At 36.8% G+C, this 21,516-nt stretch overlaps 1 protein-coding gene across 5 annotated transcripts in view; it reads left to right on the forward strand.

Moving 5' to 3' along the window:
- SBF2 (SET binding factor 2) overlaps positions 1–21,516 on the forward strand; it is a 255,131-nt gene that overhangs the window by 117,930 nt on the left and 115,685 nt on the right. For all 5 annotated transcript variants that reach the window (XM_056353901.1, XM_056353896.1, XM_056353899.1 and 2 more), the window contains exons 5-6: positions 683–793; positions 3,183–3,288. In XM_056353901.1, the coding sequence (XP_056209876.1) occupies positions 683–793; positions 3,183–3,288 (217 nt within the window). The remainder of the gene's footprint in view (positions 1–682; positions 794–3,182; positions 3,289–21,516) is intronic.

Consider the following 21,516-nt stretch of genomic DNA (forward strand, 5'->3'; position numbering starts at 1 on the left):
GAAACTAAGTTATTTGTTTCCTTTTTCCAAAGTCGTCTTAGAATGTAATGTTGAGTCATCTTACATTATTAGTAAAAATGTAAGTAAAAATTAGTAAAAAAAAAAAACCAACTGTGTCTATGATTTCTCAATCAAAACTGGATCCATTAAAAAAAATGCTGAAGTTTTAATATACTGTTAAATTAAAAAAACATTTATATTAAATTAGTAAAATTGAGAATGTAAGTTAAATAACATGGAATAGTTGCTAGTCTTAAAATGAGACTCAAATCCTCATTGATTCATCAGTGTTCTGCTCTGGAAAGCAGTCAGGCTTGGTTCCATAGAATTCAAAGCACACATGAAGCTATGTTGAGGTTTTAATTTTTTAAAAGTAACTTGTGGTAAAGTATTCTTGGTATCGTGAACAAGGCGCAAATATTAAACATGGAATTTCTTATAAAAAAAGAATATATCTACACCTGCCAGCACATACGTCCCTTCTAAGTAGCCCAGCTCATTTTTTTTTTTAATGGATGATTGCTTCTGTAGCAAATTACTTTGTCTTCAGTTGAAAGATACTTCACTACATTAATGAATGTTAAGATACTTATTTGAAAAAAATTATATACATAGATCTTTAAGTAATTTGATATCTGCTTTCCCTGTATAGCAGTCTAATATATTTTGTCTACCTTTCTAGGCTTGCCTTGGCCTGATCTATACTGTGTATGTGGACAGCCTGAATGTGTCACTGGAGACTCTCATTGCAAATCTCTGTTCATGCCTTGTCCCTGCTTCGGGAGGGTCTCAGGTAAATGGAAAAAAAAAAAAAAAAAAAAAAAAAGGTATTTTTCCAGTTAATTTAATTTATGAAGAAAACAAAAAATAAATTCTTGAAATATTTTTGAAGAAAAAAAGATCATAGTTCAGCTGAGTGCTTTCCCTGTGGCCTGTGAGTGCTTTCCCTGTGGCCTGTCTTCTAAAGACAGCAAAAATTCCATTCCAGGATAAGGTCAAAGGGTTAATTTTGTCACTGAGTTGGCTTTTTACAAGGCACAGTAACAAATCAAGCAGTTTGTATAAGTTTACTCTGTAATAATAATACGTGTTCAGTAATATTTCTGCTTGCTACAGGTATTTTTTTTCCTTTGCCATTTTTTAACATGTCCTTCACTTTAGTTCATTTACCTGTGTCTTTTCCTTGATGCAGTTCAGGATTCCACTGGTCTTTTCTTTGGTAACTCTTTTAAATTTCTGTTTTCATGAATTTACAAAAAATGCCAGAAAAGTAACTTGAACATGGTTTTCTCAGAGGTAATGAAATATTCCAGATAGTCCATGCATTCAAAAATAAGAAGAAAGTTTCTGAGCAAATACACTTCTTCCTGCTTTTTACCTATGCCTTCTGTGAGCAGAAAGTCAGGGGTTTTTGTTGATTTACTTTCAGTAAATGATTCCTATACATTTGTGGATTTCTACCAAACCAGTCATGTCTTATTTGCTTGGCCTTCACTTTATGTTGTGACACTACTGGGAAATTGTAGTCATTATCATGAAACATACCTGGAAACTAAGTATGCAAATGGCATTTTAAAGACAGTTTCATGCATATTTTCTCATGTTTCCCACCCAACCATGGATTATCAGCCTTCTTGAAATCTTACAAATCCCTAATTCTTTTCTGGTTTTCCCATAGCCTTGGCTGCTGTGGAATTTCTTGGTGCCGAGTGGCAAAATGTCCTCTCAGTTTAGTCAAGACCTACCTTACTGCTCTCCGGGCAGCCATGTCTTTGTGCTTTTGGATGCCAAGCTTTTTGGTTTTGAAGGAGAGTAATTAGATTGCATCCCCTCATCAGCAATCCTCTTCTCCAGTGGTACTTGAATATCATACTACAAGTTTTGGTGATCCACTTGAACTTCTGGCTATTCTTCTATCGTCTTCCCCCCCCGCCCCCCAAATACAGCTTTCCTCAGTGGCCGTTTGCTCTGCGAGAAGAGGGAGGAGAAGTCCTCTGACTATTCTCCCTTCTGCTTTCTTTCTTCAAATAAAAAGTTCTTTCAGTTCAAATTTTAAATTTGCTAGTGTCAAACTATCATTTTAATCAGAAATTTTTTCTTTAAGCTTCATGCTTCCAGGGCTGAATCTGCATTATATATCTTAGAATGGGGACACTCTTCCAGTGTTTATCTCCGGAAGTCCTTGAGGAGCCTCCCAGGTTATTCATGTGGCTGCCATTGAAATAACTGTGAAATTAGTTGCTGACTTGCATACAGGTCTGCTGTTGAAGTGCTGGAGAGGACCATCTCTGCTATAGCTCAGGGACTTGCTTGGTGTTACCGTGGAGTGTTTTGGTGTCAAACATTGACTGTGCAGCAACTAGAGATTCCTACCTTCATACGTTCAGCAACTTTGCAGCCATACAAAGTGGAGTTGTCCCATACTTACTGCTTGTACAGAAACACCTCCTTAGCTCATGGTAGGTAGTGGTTAGAGGTAACCACCTAAAATCATCCACTGCTTGAATGTCATGTGGATTTACTTAGAGGAGAGGAAAGCAAGACTATTTTGCAGTTAAAATTCTTTCTGAGATGTGATACACAAGTGCATTCCTTTCACTACTATTTCCTGCCTCCCTCAAGGGAGGTATGTTCTTTTGCTGGAAAGGTAACTGAAGTTTTAATTCTATTTTAAAACACAGAGCAGGAACATGGGAGTAGAAGCGTCCCTTCAGTAACCATATATCTGATTATATATGAGATATATATATAAAAGTATGAACATTTAAGTATGTTCATACTTAAAACATGCCTGCAGACAGTAGATGGCAAAGAACTACAGTTAGAAAATAATACATATTTTTCTGATTTGAGTGTGTTCTAAACTTTTTTTCTTTGTCTGGAAGGTTTTTTAGTGTATTATTAAAGGTCTGATATTGAAGGCCTTCAAAGCCATAACTATTTAACTAATTTAATGGAAATGCGAGGAAGGAGCTATCGTGCTATATGTTCAAGGGGACGTATAATTGTCCTCAAATTATATTTCATATTTCTGTTGGTCAATTCAATTATTCTTACTGACTTCAAACTTTTGTACACAAAACAAATAATTTTCCCAGGATGAATCACTTATCTGTATGACAACAGCTTGTTTATTCTATATAATTTAAATTTATACTCAATTAAAAAAATTCTTTCTACAGAAATTGTTTTCTTTGGGAGCTGGAGACAGACAACTGATACAGACTCCTCTACATGATAGCCTTCCTGTTACAGGCACCAGTGTGGCTCTTCTCTTTCAGCAACTGGGTATGTCTAGGTCTGCTTTAAAAAATTTTTTTGAAATTATCAGTGAAGTATTTTCTGTTCTCATTCAGTCCAAATCATGTGCCAAGAAAGTACATGGTAAATATTAATTCCTTTTGAATGAAAGAATGACTAATAGTGCTTGTATCCCCCAATCAGACATTCATATAACCTTATTATACATCCTGCTTGTGGTAAGTTATCTCCAATATTATCTAGTATCTCTAAGTGTACTGTGAGCAGAAGTGAGCCTGGTCTCTGTTTAATTACAGAAACATTCATGTAAAAAGATTGCCTGCCCCTTAGGATACTGTACAAACTCCAAACAAAACCAAAGAGGTTAATAATAAAACTAGCGTAACTGAAAAGGTTAATAGAAAAGATGCCATGTACTGATATTGGTAACTGTGTGGAATTCATATTATTCTGTTACTATATGTTAATCCCTATCTTTCAAGAAGATGATCTAACACAATCCTCATCAAATGCTTACTTCTTGGTTACAATTACAGCATCATGTCACTGTTCTCTGGGTGTTTCAATACTAGTCTTGCATGTCTCATTAGATTTTAACACACTGTTAGTTATCTTTCTGTTGGCTTGTGACTTGGAAGCACAAACTTGTAGCAGCCATGGATAAAGGCACAATTAATAATCTTCTCTGAACCTCTGAACATCATGTTTAGTCTCAAGTAATCAAACAACTTCAGAATACGTGTTGTCATCCATTCTTCTCACAAATAGGCAATAAGAATGGAGGCAAACTGGAAAAAGAATAGTGAAGAGGAGTAAAAGTTGATGTCACAGGAAGTAGCATCAGATCTGATGAGCACAATGCCATCTACTACTGATAAAAGTTAATTGTATCCTTCCGCAAAGACTATTATTCCACAGGGTTTGTTATTATTTTTTTGATAGTTTAAAGTAAAAAACCATGGCTATCATGGTCTGGATGGTACTTATCCTTGCCACAGTCCCTGAGGTTTCACTTGGCTTATTATGTCAAGAGTCATTAAGATTGCTCGGATCGGATTGCAGGCAATGTTTATAACATGCATAGGCCCAACAACTTTTCATCTTTTCTGAAGATAGACAATATGGTGTGAGGTACCGTAAGTATGGTATGATACACCATGTTCTTGAAGTACAGCATGTGATACCTAAGTTGAGGCAGTTTGTTTTGGGCAATTGTAAAATTCATGGTTCTGAAAACGTCAAAGAAAGCCAGGCTACTAGCTAGTGCTTAGGTAGGTTAGCCACCATGTCTTGTGACACATGGCTTTTGTATGGCAGATTGGGGTTGTGTTTTGTCACAGAATCGGTCTGAGGAAGGCAATGAAGGCAGATAATCTGAACAGTCATTGTATGTATCAGATTTATAGGGGGGAACTCTGTAAAGACAGCGTGGAAAAGTAAATATGGAAGAGCAAACTGAAGACCACCTTTTCCTCTTGGATTCTTAGTAAGAGCATGTTTGCAGAGTAAGCTTTTTTAAATTCCACTTTGTGTATAAAACTGATCTATAAAACTTCCATATGAGAATTTAAAATTCCTTTTACACACATAGGATTTAAGTTAATATTATTAACTACATTTTATTAATGGATAAATATATGCAGATGGATGTCGTGTAACTTGCTAAAGATGCTGTAGCAGAGTACTGAAGAGTTTGGTGTGTAACCAGGACTCCTAAAATTGTTGTCCTAGCCATCAATGATCCTTTATCTCTATATTTTGAAATTGTGTAATTCCTTATTAGCTCATATACACCTTCCAATATCTATACTGCTGATTTACTCTGTCTACCATCTCATCTTTCATTTTGCATTCTCCGTTAGCCTTCCTGCTGTAAATAGTGTGGTTTCTATGGTTTTGCTGTTCTTCTGCGTTCCTTTCTTCCCCTAAGTTCCAGTAAACGTTTGGAGGTCCAATCTTTCTTGGTGGCTTGTAAAAAGTATAAGTCTGTAAGCCTGTGCCTACCAGGTGCCCTTTCCAGTTATGGTGCATGGAAGGATATGAAAATCAGCAGAAGGAGAGGGAGAGAAAGGGAGATTTGGAAGGAAAACTTGCCTATTACTCACAATTCTGGTTAGTGACGCTTCAGCTAGCCTGAAGAAGAGAGAGACTGAAGAAAGTGTGATTATAAAACTTGGGGTAAATCTTCACAAACAAAAGGTATAGGCTTACATCCTGTTTCCCTGAAAAGACCATACAAGTTCATAGGGGAAGAAAAGTTATTTTCTGTTGTGGTGTGGTTTTCTCTTTTACAAGACTATCAGAACTGTTAGGAAGAGCTTGTATAATGGTCTTGTATAGGTCCTCTTCCTGCCTCTCTCCTGTTCTTTGGTGATGAGGACAGTAGTAGTTGCTTGGGGATGGGCCTGAAATTAGTTAAGGAATAGGGAAACAAGTTTGCAGGTAGATTTATTTATTTAAGCAGCTACTTGAACCCTTTGCAAAAAAGGCTTGCTTTTTCCACCTATTTCTGATCATTGCTTCCCCACCCCCACCCCCCAAATGTGCCTCAGTTCCCAGCTCATGTCCCTTTGCAAGTTTTTGTGTCTTAAGTATCTGGGGATATAGCATAATGATAGAATCACCTTGTCTCTCTAAGGACACAAATTAAAAAATGTTTGTATTTTCATAGTGTACATCACAGAATAGCACACAGTTCCTTTCACATGTAGGTGGTGGACTGTCATCTTTTTAAGGGCAAGGTTTGTTAATGCTAAATTTCTGTTTAAGTTTACTAAAAAAGAATTCATAATATAGCTACATATGTCTGTTTACAATGGTTGGTGAATATAAAAAGAGGACCTGGAAATACAAACAGACTGCTTTAAATAAATTCTCATTTATTCTCATTTTTCATGCAGTCTTATGGGTTAATTTAATTAACTCATAATAAAAGGCAATGAGTCCAGAAGGATGTGGTAGAACATCTTAGCTCATCCCTTTGGAAAAGTTTATTTTTCTAAGATAAGGCCTAATCCTTTCCTCTGGAGATCATAGTTGAGCTTGTCAGAAGGTTTTTGTGCTTTTTGTAACGATATTTATACTTCCTCTGTTTCTCTTGTTCCATTTGAACAGGAGCTTAATGTGTAGCTGTCCCTACCAACCTGGGCAAAAGCGTTGCCCGGTGTGGTGTTTGCTAATTACTTTAATGACAGCTGTTACCTGTCAAATGCTTGTGTTAAGGACACAAATATTCACTAAGCTGTTTGTCAAATAATGACATGTTCAGTTATTTCTTTGCCGGTACAAGTCACTTAATTCTATTTAAATTATTAATAGAAAATTGAAGTGTAACTAGAAAAATATTTGTGTACTGTATAAATCACCTTTTTAAAAATAGCTGTTTCTTTGAAGAAGATGGGCAGCAAGACAAAATTTACCACTATGAATAGATACAAAAGTAATTTCAACATTTATTTTGAGAAATATTGTGCAATAATAGTCTCATCATGGTTTTTCTGCTTGGCAGGATAATACTGTGTCAGCAGATGACCCTCCCTGTATTACCAAGTTTGCAGCATATCTGGAAATAGACGTTATTTTTACTTAGGCGTTAAACTACAGTTGGGAAAAACATCCCCAAAGGTTTTAAGCTTGATAATAAAGAACAGCAGTGTTTGACATTTTAAGTCATACATTCTTTTTTTATTTTAACAGACTTAATATCTGAGAATAATGTGACAGAATCCAGGCCTGTAGCTGGATCACTACATCTAAAAATTATTTCATCAACAGGGATAGCTGGAAAAACAGTAATCATAAAGTTACTTTAAAAAATGATCTGTGGTAGCTAGAAGACTTTCAGTACTCTTCTATTTCTCATTGTCTGTTAGTAAGATGGTAGGAATCTATAAAAACTTCAAAACACAGTAGCCTTCTTCAGGCTCAATGGAGATTTTGGTCATATTTCTCTGTTCTCTCACTGGATTAACAGTACATTCCTGTGTTTCTGCATTAAGCTCCTTCTGTTTCTCTGAACTCCATCCCTACTTGCCTTCTCCATTCTGTTGGTAGTATGGTTATTCAGCACTGCCATATTCAGTCATTTGTACCTGAGACACACACCTCTGTCTCCCCACAGGCAGTTTTTCCCAAAGAATCTAAGACACAAAATTATATGAGGGACCTGAGCAGCAAAACAAGAACCTAAAGTTTAACCAGTACTTGTAATTTTTGCACATTTCAAGGACTGGTAGCATGAATCACACCACTAAGCTGAGCAGAACAATCATGAAAAATTATTTTCCTCAAGAATTAATGTTTCCCCCTATGTTCCAAACACTTAATAGAAAACAAAAGTTTTCCTTCCTTCTTGTTTAGTCTCTTACCTGTTTTCCTATCCCCTTATTTCCTCTGTTGGGTTTCATTTTTCTGTGCTCATACCTTTAATTCACTACTCAAGTATTTTCAGTAGGACTCAGACTGACTTTCAGTGTTACAAAGGAAGTAATTTTTTAAGTGGCAAAAATGAAACTTTGAAGTAAATTCTGCTATGAATCTTCTGGATGAGGGCACAAGGTAAGGGTGCCTTGAATTCAGGGCTGTGTAGATTAGAGATTAAGTAGATGGAACAGGATGAAGATGGATGGTAATGCTAGGTTGACACAGGTTGCTTGGCAAGCTTGTCTTTAGTTTTGTCCAACCTATGAGGTAACTTGCATGAATGTGTTAAACTTCATTATCCTTCAACCTTTTTACAGATCTTAAAATACTTTTAATCAAGAAATTGTGTGTATACCATTTGGCAATATGTGAAACCTCCAAAACAAGTACTTTAAATATAATGTAATTGAAGACTGCAGTGTCATTGAACATCAGTAATTCCAGATGTCAGAAGTGACTGGTTGATCAAACTTCAGACATTGTTACAGTTGCACAAAATAGAACTACTAGGGCAGATGTGTGTGATGATGGCAGAGTTGATAAGCAGGGAAGTACTTCAGCACAAGCAGTTCAAAATGCTCCACTCCAGTATTAATAGTACTGGTAACGTGTACTTTTTTTAATATGGCTATTCAATTCCAAAGTTCAACACTGTGACTTAGGAGTTCGGAGAGTTATCTGTCCTTTCTCCCTACTTTCATGTTCCTACCTTTCTTTTGCATCAGAGCAGATACTGCAGAGAGCTGCTTAAAATTAATTAACGCTAAGCAAGTAAAGGGAAGTGAATGATTTTCCGCAGGTTCCCACGGTGGGACACTGACAATGATTTTTTATTGGAGCTAAACCCCATTACTGTTATACAGTGATAAATCCATTCATAATAAGGTGACAGCATCATATGTTAACTATCGTACCAGTTTATCATTTTTTTTGAGTGGACTATCAAAGTGTATAGAAGTAAAAGAAATGCTGTATGTTCTCATTTTCTTGTTTTTCAGTCATTTCATTTTTTTAGAAATTAATGAAGAATGATGGGGGGATTTAATATTTTTGGTTTGATAGTGAATATTAAAATTGTTTTGTGTGTTTGGAAATTTGTTTTTTGGGGAAGATCTTAATTACAACAGCATTATTTAAATTATTTTTAGTGAAGATATGCCACTCCATCTCTGTTTGGAGGCAGATATTTTTATGTGCAGAGATATTTTAATCTGACAGACTTGCACTTTACAATTCCGGTTAACTCATTAAACCCCACTTTTTAAAAAATGTTTCTGTAGTTGTGCCAATAACATTCAGCATACATTTTGCTCTCAGACTTGAAATCTCTGCTTAGGCTGATAGTTCAGCAGGCTCTGTCCTTGGTTCTTATAAGTATTTCCTTTGAAAGCTAATGTCAGGGCCCTGAGTGCATCGACAGCCTCCCCAGACCCCTCCTTACAGGGTTGAGCTGCCTGTGCTCAAGGTCAGCGTTGATGTAGCACAGCTGTGCAGCCTTGGTTCAGACCGTTGAGGAAAGCTCTGTGTGAAAGATGCAAGAAGGAGGGGCTTGTTGACCTCTTCGCTTGGACGCTGTACTTAAGCTCAGGCCATGTCCTTGCTCCTTGCCTGAGCCCTGTTGCAGCGATGCTTGTTTCTGGCAGCATACCTCTCTGAGCCGGATCCTCACTCATGGACTGGATGTCCTGGCTTGATATCAGGTCTTCTTTATGACTATGGGCTTGCCTGGTGGTCACTGTGACTGACCTGGCTGCCATTGCTGGACCTAATCCTGACCTTGCCATACTCCCTTGACTTCCTGGCTTGACCTCAGACTTACCTCATTACTATGGGCTTGTCTGACTATCACAACTTTTGGCTGAACCTAGCTGCTGTCAGTGGAGCTACCCAACTCATCTTGCTCTGGGTACTGTGGGACTCCACCACATGTTGGTGAGGGCACTGCTCCTTCCCACCTTGTTTCCATACCTGGCACCTGCTTTGCCTTCTGTTATGGAGCAGCATGCCATTGCTAGGCCCTGGCAGCTGGTGGTTCTTTAATTCTCACTGTTTACCTTCTAAAAGTCTTGAGTAGAAAGTACAAAGAATCACTGTGTGGAGTCAGACCTCAACACCAATAGACAGCAGAAGAGTTCAAGTGCAAGGTGTTTTGCTTTGCTGAAGAAGGGGAAGATCTTGTAGTCTACTCACTGTCACAGTTTCAGGTGAAATCAGTAGACACATGTATACCAAAAGAGTGCAATATTAGCAGTACTGTCAAAGGCGAGTGATTTACAAGACTGTTATGGTTAAACTGCATCCTATATAGGGGACTAGCTGAAAATTTTAGTTGGCACGTGTAGCTTAAGAGCAAGAGAATCTGAATGCTTGGGAAAAGAGGGCACTGTCATGTGAGATCCTAAGACTGACCCCATAAGTGCCCTCCATCTGAAGTCCTTAACCTGTGTACTACTTTTATGAGAAGGGTAGGCTTTGATAAGAGAGGGGTTAAATAGCAAAGTAGAGATTTTCTACAATTGAATCCAAACACACTGTTTTGCATTTCTGATAGTCAGTAGCAAGCAGGATGCAGATACTTTTTCTTTCCCAGAACCACAGTCCAGTTGTGCAGTCTTATGCTTGTGGATATTGGTTTCAGTCTCTGTTCTTAGTGACACTGGAATTTGATTTTCTTCTTGCTGAGTTAGCATTAACTACCTTGTTGCTTCTTCCACAGATAGTCTTTAACTTTCACTGTTGCTGGTTCATTCAGCTTTTTAGAAAGTGTAAGTCAAGCAGAGGAACTGCATTCTGGACTACACAGTGGTGTTTGAGAAAGAGCCCAATCGTATTAGAAGTATTTCACTTCTAGTACTGTAAATGGAACTAATTAAATAATTCTTGTTTCAGAAGACAGTAGAGGTCAATACGCAGTAACTCAGAGGTGGTTTGATTGTAAGTCAAAGGTTACGTTGGCTAGTGGCATGATACAGGAATGACACTTGCTTCTAGTTTGTCAATGAAATAGGTGTACTTGGTCTGTAGTTAAACACTGGGATAATTATTCATAAAAATGTATATCTCAGTGTTCCTAAGACAGATGTATCTTACATGGAACCATGTCAGGAAAATAATAGGAAGTGGAGCCAGAAATTACTACTTCTGTGATTAAGATTTATTTTTTTTAGGTAATATTTGACGTTTTATAATTACGAAGAGTCATTGGTGGTTTTTTTTTTAAAGTATTGTTATTTTCATTTAGCTTCATATAAAATTTATGATTATGTAGTAACATTAAAATATAGTTAATTTTACCATAATTATTAGAAAATACCTATCAAATAAAAAAGGGAAAAACTGATTTATGATGTTCCTCAACTTACCCAACTTTTCTGATAGCTAATTTTAAAATTCACAATACTCGTAGGACTTGCTATGCTTTGTGCTTTTATTCTGAAGGGAAGTAAAAGTTGTTCTGCTGCTTAAAAAGTATACCCCCTTTTAGAAGACATAAATACCAAACCAACACAAAATCTGAAAGGAATATTTAAATTGTTGGTCATATTGTTGCTCATATTGGCCTTTGATGACTGCTTTTTGAACAGTGTTATGTTTTTGTGCTGTATTTTATCCTTTTATTTTGCACCCTATCATAGACCATATGTATTACCATTTGCTGCTTTTTACATCAGTACTGTTCAAAGAGAGGAGTTCAGAGGTACACCTGCTTAAGCTACAGAAAAAAGTGAGCATCAAGAACAAACTCATGGAAAAAGGTCATGACAGTGGAATTTAAAAGATAATTTCTGTCCGTAGGGGGAGAAAAATTTTGAAACACCTTCTGCTGTGAGTAGCAGTGACGAGCAGTGTCACTAATTTAAGATGATGTTTGATCGATTTGGGATTGTTTGATACAGTCATGATGGCAAAATGCTGGGCTCTTTCACTGTTCTTACACCCTTCAGTGCCATATTTCTAAATGCAAGATGTATTTAAATGCCCACAGTTTGTTGACACTTTGAGGAATGTTTGCTGTCACATAATAGTTTCTCATTATTTTAATTCTGGTTTTGGGGAGATAGTTCAGCCTCTGATGTAGTGTACTTTATGCCAACAGATGACTATTGAATTACTGTATAAATGGGAAAAGACATTCCTGATAAATATATGTGTATTTGTATGGCTGGGAAACATTATGAAGGGGTCACTGCACAGTCAGGATGTGAGCTGGCTGCAGCTTGTTGACCAAGAAAATCCTAGCATCTTCAACATGGAGCAAGAATTGTTTATATTTGAATACTTCGTTATGTTCAGATATAACATGGAGCAAGTATTGTTTATATTTGAATACTTCGTTATGTTCAGATATAATATAAGGGCAGCTAAGCCATTAGAGACTTAATGTGCACAGCATATGAAGTGACCAAATGCGGCATTTTCAGTACAGTAATACCTATAACTGGGAGATGCACCAAGCCTCAGTGTGGTGCCCTTTCCACATCTCATATTTGTTAGGAGACTTCAGTTATATGAACCAGAACTTTTTTTACCTCTTGTCAGCTAGTTTACAAGTTTCTTACCCAGCTCACTCAATTTCTTGTATTTCCATGAGATGTCATGTGATGGGAACATAGATAACCTTTGTTGGAATTTAGCAGCATGTATGATTAAATTAAGATGGTTTTATTGAAGTATAGAACCAAGAAGCTTCTAATCAGTCTTTGATCTTAATAAGTTGTGTACTCTCCAGCCTATGGAACCTGGCACCACATGTTGCATGAATGGGTGCTGCGGCTTATGTTGTAGTTTCAGTTTAAATCCCAGTGGCCAGTGAGGTGCGATTAGCTCTATAACCCAGCAAAAGAGAATTTGCCGTTCAAGCTTTCCAAGTAGATTTGTGTAGTCTGTCAAAGAACAAATAGATTACTAAGGGATTTGATGTGGCATTTACTGCTAATGGGCCCTTACTGCTGCAACAGCAGAACAAAAAGAAAGTATTCTTTTAGATGTGGTTGGAAATAAAGGGATATTGTGGTAGTGAATTTTGTGCAGGGACTGTTCTGCACTCCCACATAACTGCACATTGTGGACAGTCACTGAGGCTTCCTTTCTGCAGCAGCATAAACTGCCGATCCCAGTTGTAAATGTCCATTTCCAGTTGCACAGTCCTGCCCCATCTCCTGTGCTGAAGTGGTGCTTGGCTCACCAATGCTGAGCTATTGTGTCTCACCAAGTTAACAGTAAATATTTGGAGGGTGGAAGGAGGGGAAGTCACATCTGTTTTCTGTCAGCAGTCTCAAGTTGTGGTTTGATGCTGTGATTAAATCAGTCTAATAGCCAAGTGCTGCCATGAGAACAGATCCATCCCTCTTCCAGCTTGAACTAGCTCACCTAGGACATCTGTGAGCTTTAATGCAGGTGTAAAGAAAGAGGCAGCAGCACGTGGGTGGCCTAAGACCGTCCCTTTCAATGACAGCCAGTAGAGCAGTTTACAGTCAGGTAACATCAAAAAAAATCCTTCAGTAAATGCTGCTCAGTTTTGTAACATTTGTTTGGCATGCGTGGATACACCGAGAGCTCTGTCATCTCCCAGTGTAATGCTGGTGCTGTGATGCCAGCTGTCAGTAGACAGGATTCTGAAATGTGTGGGAGGCAGCGACCGGTATTTCTTGTGGCGTTCAGTTTTGCAGAACAACAGAGCACATGAAATAAGAGTCTTGCTTACTTTTAATCCAGTCTGAACTTGTGTTACTAACGTCTCTTTGAATGAGACAAAATATGCAGTAGTTTGTTTTAAGGAAATTACAAATGTCAGAAAGAAAATTTATCTGACATACTATTGTTAAAGAAACTTGAAGCTGTGTATTTGATAAAGTGCTGTGGGCAATGAGTTTTTGTTAAAAGAAAGCTTTTCAAGATGAAATATAGTAAGATTATGGATTACTGTTTGCTCTGTAACCATGAGGTGAATTTTTTTAAAACTGTTAAACAAAAATGTCTTTTGAGATATTTAAGAGAGTAATTTTCTATTTATGTAGGACTTAAGAAAACACCTCTCAGAAGAGTGAAAACAAATTAAACAAATTGTTATCCAGAGATGAGCAAAACACAAAACTCCAAAAAGAAAATGTCTAATAAATAGATAGACAAATTTGAATAAGGCAAAAGAAGCTTACCTCTGCTTGTAGAAAGTACTGAAACCGATCCTACTCAAACAGAGCAGTTTTCTTTCTACTTTTGCTGGTGTGAATGCAGAAATAACTTTTCTCATTTTTCCAAAGCAAACTTGATAGCAGTTAAATCGTGAGACCTTGCAAAACTTCAAATTTCAAAACTTCAGTGTTAATGCTTGTGCTGAGAGGAAAAGAAAAACAGTTCTATGGAAATTTCATTCTGTATTTTTGTTCTTATAAAATTGTGTTTACAGTATTGCTATTTAGTTGCAGTGTGGGCTGAGATATCACTATCTCAGGAGGTCAGGAAAATCTCAGGTGATTTCAAAAAGAAAGAAATTTTAAAGATTATTAAATGTTTTGCAGAGAAACCAAATATGATCTTTTAAGAAAATAGAGACTTTCATGGTTACAGTGTTTTGCAGTTCCTTTAATTGAATACTTGTGGGTTTATGCTCCATGAATATCAACCAACAGTAGCTGAAGAGTGCTCTTAACAGAATATCCTGATCAGCCACCTCTGTTCTTGTTGTCTTTGCCTTTATTTGATAATATAATGCTTCAATAGCTACGTTCCTCGAGAAAGACTTTGTAGTCCTTAGACAGGAAACAAATATGTTTGCAGTTCCTTCTGTATCCTTGACCATTTTTCCTGTGTACCGTTCCAGAAATAGTCTACTTTTCTCATTCTTAGATATTTTCTTTCTAAGGATCATAATGGCATTACTCTCACTCAGTATTGTTTTATTGAAGGACGTTTTTCTGCTTTAAATGAATCCAGTCAAATTACGAGTATCCATTTGTTCCATCAGGATTTAATTTACAGTATTTCTCCTAAGAGTATTTTACAATCCATTACACATAGAATTCTTTCCCATATGTTTTACTGTTCTTCGTATTGCAGCTACTCATGATTTTGTGGTTTTAATTCCCTGTTTTGCCTGTCTGTTGGCTTCATTCTTAGCTATGAGTGAAATACTTGCTCTTAAAATTTTATGTAAATAAGCAAGCCATGTATTTATCTGAAATCAGTCATTGTAGTTTTATTCAGATCGTTTGAGACTTGCTTTTTTATATATAGTTACAAAATGACAAAAATCATCATCACGGTAAAAAGTCATTAGGTATCTTCAAATGCTGCTTCTGTTGATGTGTGTGAAATGTACCGATCTCATGCCTTTAGCATATAAATTTGCTTTTTCAGTGATTCTGGTTTGCACATTGTGCTGATGAGTAAGTAAAAGATTAAAGTGTCGAGATCAGGTTTGATGATATGCTGGTATCTGTAAGTGCACATCACCACATGAGGTTTCTGATGTCTGTTACGGCCAAGTCCCGTAAAAGGCTGTCATTAACATGTGAAAGTTTTTTAGGCTTTATTCCCAGACAGTTCTTGAATTGTCGAGATTGATGATGAGGAGATAAATATAATAAATCATTTTTATTTGGGCCACTTTCCTATTAGATTACATATTTTGCTAATTAGCTTATGCAGAATCATTTACGATAGTTCTAAAAAGTCATGGTTATAACTTTGCTTTCTATTCATCCTGCCATGGCTTTGAATCTGTGGTCAGAAAAATTAATGGTTCTGTGTTGTAAGAGTTTTCCTGATTTCTAACATGAAATTTTAAAACCAAATCAGATTGTTTGGAAAAAAAAAAAATTAATACTTTCACTGAAGTTTAAAATGTTTGTTGGTGGCTAAACAGAAATCCCCCTTTACTTTCAGGCAGTTAACTGTATACAAATCAATGGAGAGCTGGTAAATTTTGCAGTATCTATTTTTGATTACTTAAATAAATCAGCAGTTGCAAGTAATTCCTCCTTCACACTAAATTATGATTTTAGATTTGCTATTGGAATGAATAAAGATAATTTTGGCTAGTTTAACTGCTATAAATAATTCTTATAGCGTGTGCTTATTTTTTCACACATATCTTTTGAAGTATGTGGGAGTGAAGGTTTCACAAAATACTTGGTACAAACAATAAATCCATGTTTCTTAAAAAGAGCAGTTCAAAAGAAGGAAAGTCACAATTTCTAGAAATATGGGAACATTTCAGTAGCACTCTCACACCTCCATTTAGGGAAATCGGGCAGCATTTAAATTCATGAGTATGTGTCCATTATCCCAGTCCACTCAAAATTCTTTTACAAAATTATTTAACTGAATTTTCTTTAGTGCGGGCCTGTGAGGGTTATTGTGTCCTGATACTAGTTTTGTACAGCGTTACTGTTTATCTCCACTTAGGATTTTCTCAGGGTTGAAATACCTAGATATTTGTGGGTTAAACATCCAAATCAAATAGCTTCTTATTTTAGGTATCTTACTGGATAACTAAGCAGAAGATGAGATGTGAAAATAAGTCATATTTAGGCATAATAGACTGTTACTGAAATGTTAACACCTTGCATGCATATAGAGGCAGACGGTAAGAGAACAAAAACTTCTGTTTTACTCGGATACTTAACAGTTCAATATGGAGAAATATTACTTGCCACTCTCCCTGTATCTGGATTTAATTTTATATGCAAACCTACTGACAGCCTCTTGGCGTTTGCTGTCTATGGGAATTTGGTTTTGATGTGTTCAGTAAAAAAAAAAAAAAAAAAAAAGAGAGAGAGAGAAAAAATCCACAAAACCAGCATTTTAAGAAAAGAAGATCTATTTTTGGTAGCACCTGTCAAGCCTGTCTGTATGAGCCCTCAGTTGCTGTCCTTCATTTGGTGATTCAGGTTTTGCTTGTATCATTCTAAGTTACTGCTTTCATGTAAATTTGGCATTTACCTCCCTGCCATGTGAGTACTTTCTACGTATGAAGCCATTATTTGTCTGTTTTACCTTGCATTGTCTTTTCTGCTTTATTGAGAAAACTAACTCAGCACACTCATATAAATCTTGGGCTTATCAGCCACATATTAGATATGTATAGCTTTAAAACTGTGTGTATGAAATGGTGTTGCAGTTCTCTCTTTCAGGGATGAAGATGTTATTATCTAAATGTTTTGTTATTAATTGTCTTTAGCTGTATCATTGTCCCTGAAAAAAAGTTTGCTGATCATGTTCACTCTGTATTGGCAGAGCTGTGTTTGAAGGGTCAAGAAATCCAGAGAGCTTTTGCTGCTCCTTTAAGTAGGTCTCTGGAGGGATTTAATGGAACTGGTAATAATGAGGTGATATCAGCATGCAAATGACAGACATCACTGTCTATCTTCCTAAGCAGATCATGTTCTGTGCTTAATCCTTGTTTCCTTGTGCCTGAGTAGGTTTGGGTTTGAATGACAACCATCTGCTTGACTCGGTGTTGGCAGAACACAGTTGATACTGTTAAACTCTGGGAGAATGATAGCAGTAGGAATATTTATCCATCAGCTGAAAAGCTCTTTATATATATATATACACACACACACACACACACACACACTTGTTTTCACAGTCTCTTTGATATGCTGTTTAATGATCAGTTGGCTTTTACGGCATTTATACCAGATTCTGTACAGTCCTCCTGTTCCTTACTTCTTCCCACCCTCCCCAAAGGCTGGTTTGTGGAGAAGCTTTTGTTTGGCCCTGCTTCTCACAAAGAACATGCAACATTCATGGTTCAGAATGTTCCAAAGGTTCACTTCAGTTCCAAAATCAAAAGTTTGTCTCTAAAAATGTGTTTCCGTTTCAGTACTACGTCACACCCATGTTTGCTTGTATGTGCTCAGAAATTAGTACAAATATTTTAGTCGTGAAAAGTTGATTCTTTGAGGGAGTCTTAGCTGAAGGCTCTGTGCTTTATAAACTGCTTCGCTTCCTCCTCAGCCTGACAAAGACCAAATAAGTTAATCTCTTGGGCTTCTTGTCTGACTCATGTTCTCTATTACCCAGGCAGAAAGCAGGATAAATTAACCCTCGCAGAACTCTGCTGGCACAGCTAGAGTGCTCCCCAGTTGTGAGCAGGTTTGGCTATGATTTAACCAGGTGCTGTGCAGTGCAGTCCTCTAATAACAGAACTGCATACTTTTCTAAATGTGAATTGATCTTGAACTGACTGATGTAGCAGTTTTGGGGGGTTGTTTGAACTGTGTGTAGTTGATTTGAGATACTGTGTAAGTTTGGGATTGACAAATGAATGTAATTGGCAAGGATTACCTATGTGAGTATTGAGAACAGTTGCTGCCTCTTACTTATTAGTTAAGCTTCTATTTTGTTCATTAGCAGTGCTGTGCAGCTACATCTAAAAATAAAAATGAAAAGAGTTTTGTTTTTCTCTACTTTTCCCCCCAGTTATCTTTAGAGCTTGACATTGCCTGGCACAGAACTTGTACTATGCACTCTCCAGTGGCCTTTCAGAAAGGCTTTTCAGTCTTTGTTGACCCATTTCCTGGATTAGTCGGGCTACGTTATGGATTATTTTGTCTATTAAGCTTTTCCTTGTGTCCAGTAATTCAGGAATGGCATATTGGCATAATAATGTATTCAACTAGTTGAGTTGCCAAATCCATATTTATAACTCTTTACAAAAGTTTGAAGAAGTTAGTGACAATATTTTGATTTCAAGCGGTCTAAAGGATAGTTAATAATTTGTCAAGTACACTTTGTGTTTGCGTTTTTTTTTAATCATGCTTAAATAAATACTTAAATTTTAGAACAACAGGAAGCAGGCAGAATGATACATTTGTTGATGTAGGATGTCAGATAATTTAGTACAAATTACAGATTCTTTAAATACTTGAAAACAGTGAAGGTCAGGAAGCCTCCATTCAAAAATTTCCAGCATATGTATAATATTTTACAGGATGTCTGTCTGTAGACTGCAAAAGAGTAATCTGTAAAAATCAACTTGTTTGTTGTTTTTCGTGTTGTCTATTTATGCCCTGACAAATTAGCATCGGATGTAGTGTGGAGTCTGAAGAGCAGTAGACGGTTCAAGGTTACAGACAGACACAATTGTGTCTTGTAGCATGAGGAAACGGGCCCAGGCTATTATTTGGAACCGTCTGTTTTCAGTAAACAACATGGAAGGCTTCAAATGACACCTTGGTGTCTTGGCAAATAATATAATAGTTTAAGTGGTTTAAAAAAGGAAAGTAATCAACCGTTCTGCTATTTATGATTTCTTTGATTCTATCAGTTGAAAATTTCCCTTCCATTTGTCGTATTGCTGATATTCCTGAAGATACATATTTCCCAGTATGTGTGGAGCAATAATTTTGTATTGAGTTAGTGGCTATCATCTTGAAAATACAAAAATTCCAGATTAGATGTCTATATTACGCACTTGGTTTTATTTATTTTATATTTTTTTGCATTGTATACGGAGTATTAAAAATAAAAAGAGAGATAGGGAAGGAAAACAGCTGATCCCAAGGCAGCTGTCTGGGCTGGACAGATTTTTCAGTTGGTTAACCTGGGTTTCACTGTCCAAGTGCATTTCCAAACTTGAGCAGCCTGTTTTCAAGAAGTGGGTCAGTATTGGTGATGAGCTTCTATTATGCAGAAAAAGCCCCGAAACTTCAGAACCTCTCCTTAGGTGTAAGTTTAACGTTTCTTGGACCATGAATCTTTCGTTCAGGAAAGAAAAGGGTGAGAGCCAGTAAAGTTCCTACTTTAAATTGGCTTTTGTGAAAGACCTAAAGAAATTACCTTGGGTATTGGGTTGGGGTTTTTTGTTTGGTTTTTGTTGGTTTTTTTTTAATTGTTTTGTTATTTCTTGTAATTTATTTATGCATTTTTATAGGAACCCCAATTACACAAGAGAAGTCAAATACTCCCATTGTGGGATGTTAATTTGTTTTGTAGGCACCTTACAGTTCAATATGGAGAAATATTACTTGTTTTAAAATTTTGTTTTAAAATGCAAGCAGACAAGGTTCCTGGTCTCTTTTTCTGTCTCTGCTGAAATGTGGCCACTTTTAGTGAGGTGACTTTCTGCAGAAAATAGTCGAGAGAACTTAGAAATAACTTCTCAATGGAGATTCAATCCAGGTTCAGTATGAAGTTAAGAACATCTATAAAATTCTGTTGGTTACATTAGGTAACAATCTCACATTTCCCATGCAAGTTTCTTGGAGGCATTTAGACCCAGCCCAGCCATGCAGCCAGGGTGTGCGGGAGATCTGTACCCTGCGCGTGGCACTCTGCTGCTCTGCTGAGCTCTTGCCTTGTGCAGGGGTTGTAGCTGATGAGTAATGTGCATACTTCATAGCTGCTTCTAACTGCTTTTTCCAAGGACCCGCTAACTTGGACGTGTGACAGGCATTGGCGGACTGGAGAGATAGTGCTTCTTACCTCTTTCAATGTGAGCAGTTGCCCAGGGAGCTTTCCTTGCCGCTGCCAGACTGTCTCCTTGTTTTGGTGATGGCTTTCAGTTGTCCCTGTTCAAACTCACAGAGAAGGCTGGGTATTTCCCGGCGTTCTTAACTGTTTTTTTCCTGCTACTCCCTACAAGACCTGCTTTTAAAAATTATTTATTTATAATAAATAAGAGGAGTGTTTAGATGCTCTCAACTTTGGTCACTCCCATAATTCTGCAGATAAAGCGATGCTTTTGTCTAAGTCTGCAAATCTCAGGCTACATAAGGTGCATTCATATAACAGCAAACACTGGAAATTAGTCTTTCATGGACAGTTAAAATTTAGTGAACATCTGAGAGACCAACTAGTGCAACATAATAAAAATATGTTTGTGGTAAATATTCTTCCATGTGGCATTGAGTTTATACATGGGAGATAGTTGCTAAAAATATTAATATTAAATATCAGATTATATTGGTGCTGATTAAGCTACAATGAGAAACGCCTTTGTGGCATACAAACTGAAGCTTTATTTGCAACCACTGACATGCAGCAGAACTGCATTAATTTCCCTAGTGAAACTCTGAAAGCCTTACAAACCATGTAATTGCTGCTTAATTGTTTAAATAAAAGGAAGGCATTGGTTTACTACTTTTTTTGTTGTTTTGTTTTTGTTTTTGTTCCAGGAAGTGTTGTCTTTTGAGTATAGTCCTTTCATCCTTCCAGTAGAACCTTGGGAGGACCATAGAACTTGTGTCCTCCAGACTTACTGTAGATGAAATCAGATGACAAACCTGTTGTTGTACCTTTTTTTCTCCCTGGAGTTTTACAGAAACTAAGACCTTATTTTTCTGTTTACCAAGAACATAGTCTATTGGATAGAAAAGTGGAACTTCAGTGGAATTTCAGCACTGAATTTTGATCTGGCTTCTAGCATAGTGTACCTGAGCTTGGGTTCTTAAAAGAAACTATCGAGAAAAATCAGCAAGAAAAAAAAAATGTTACACTGACTAAACAGCCACAGTTTTCTGTGAATTGAAAACACCTAGAAAAATCAATTTTACAGTGGTAGAGATAAAAATCAAATGGGCATACAGGTTAATGCTATATATGAGCGCGAAGATTACCTCTTTTAACTGTACAATAGCATATTACTGTAGTAGTCCCTAGGAGCCGCTGTGATCTCATCCTTTATGGCCAGTGTGTTCTCAGTGTTTTTAATAGAACAAAATCAATGTAACTGTAATATTTTGTTTTGGCTTCATGGACAGGTATCAACATAAGAAAGTCAGACTGCTTTATGCACATCTTCCTTTTAGAAGGCCAGTGTTCAAATACTATGAAGTACTTGTTTCACCTTATACATAAGCAAAAATCTTGATTTCCACTTCATTC

The sequence above is a fragment of the Falco biarmicus genome, chromosome 10 (assembly GCF_023638135.1).
Source record: "Falco biarmicus isolate bFalBia1 chromosome 10, bFalBia1.pri, whole genome shotgun sequence".
Lineage (NCBI taxonomy): Eukaryota > Metazoa > Chordata > Aves > Falconiformes > Falconidae > Falco > Falco biarmicus.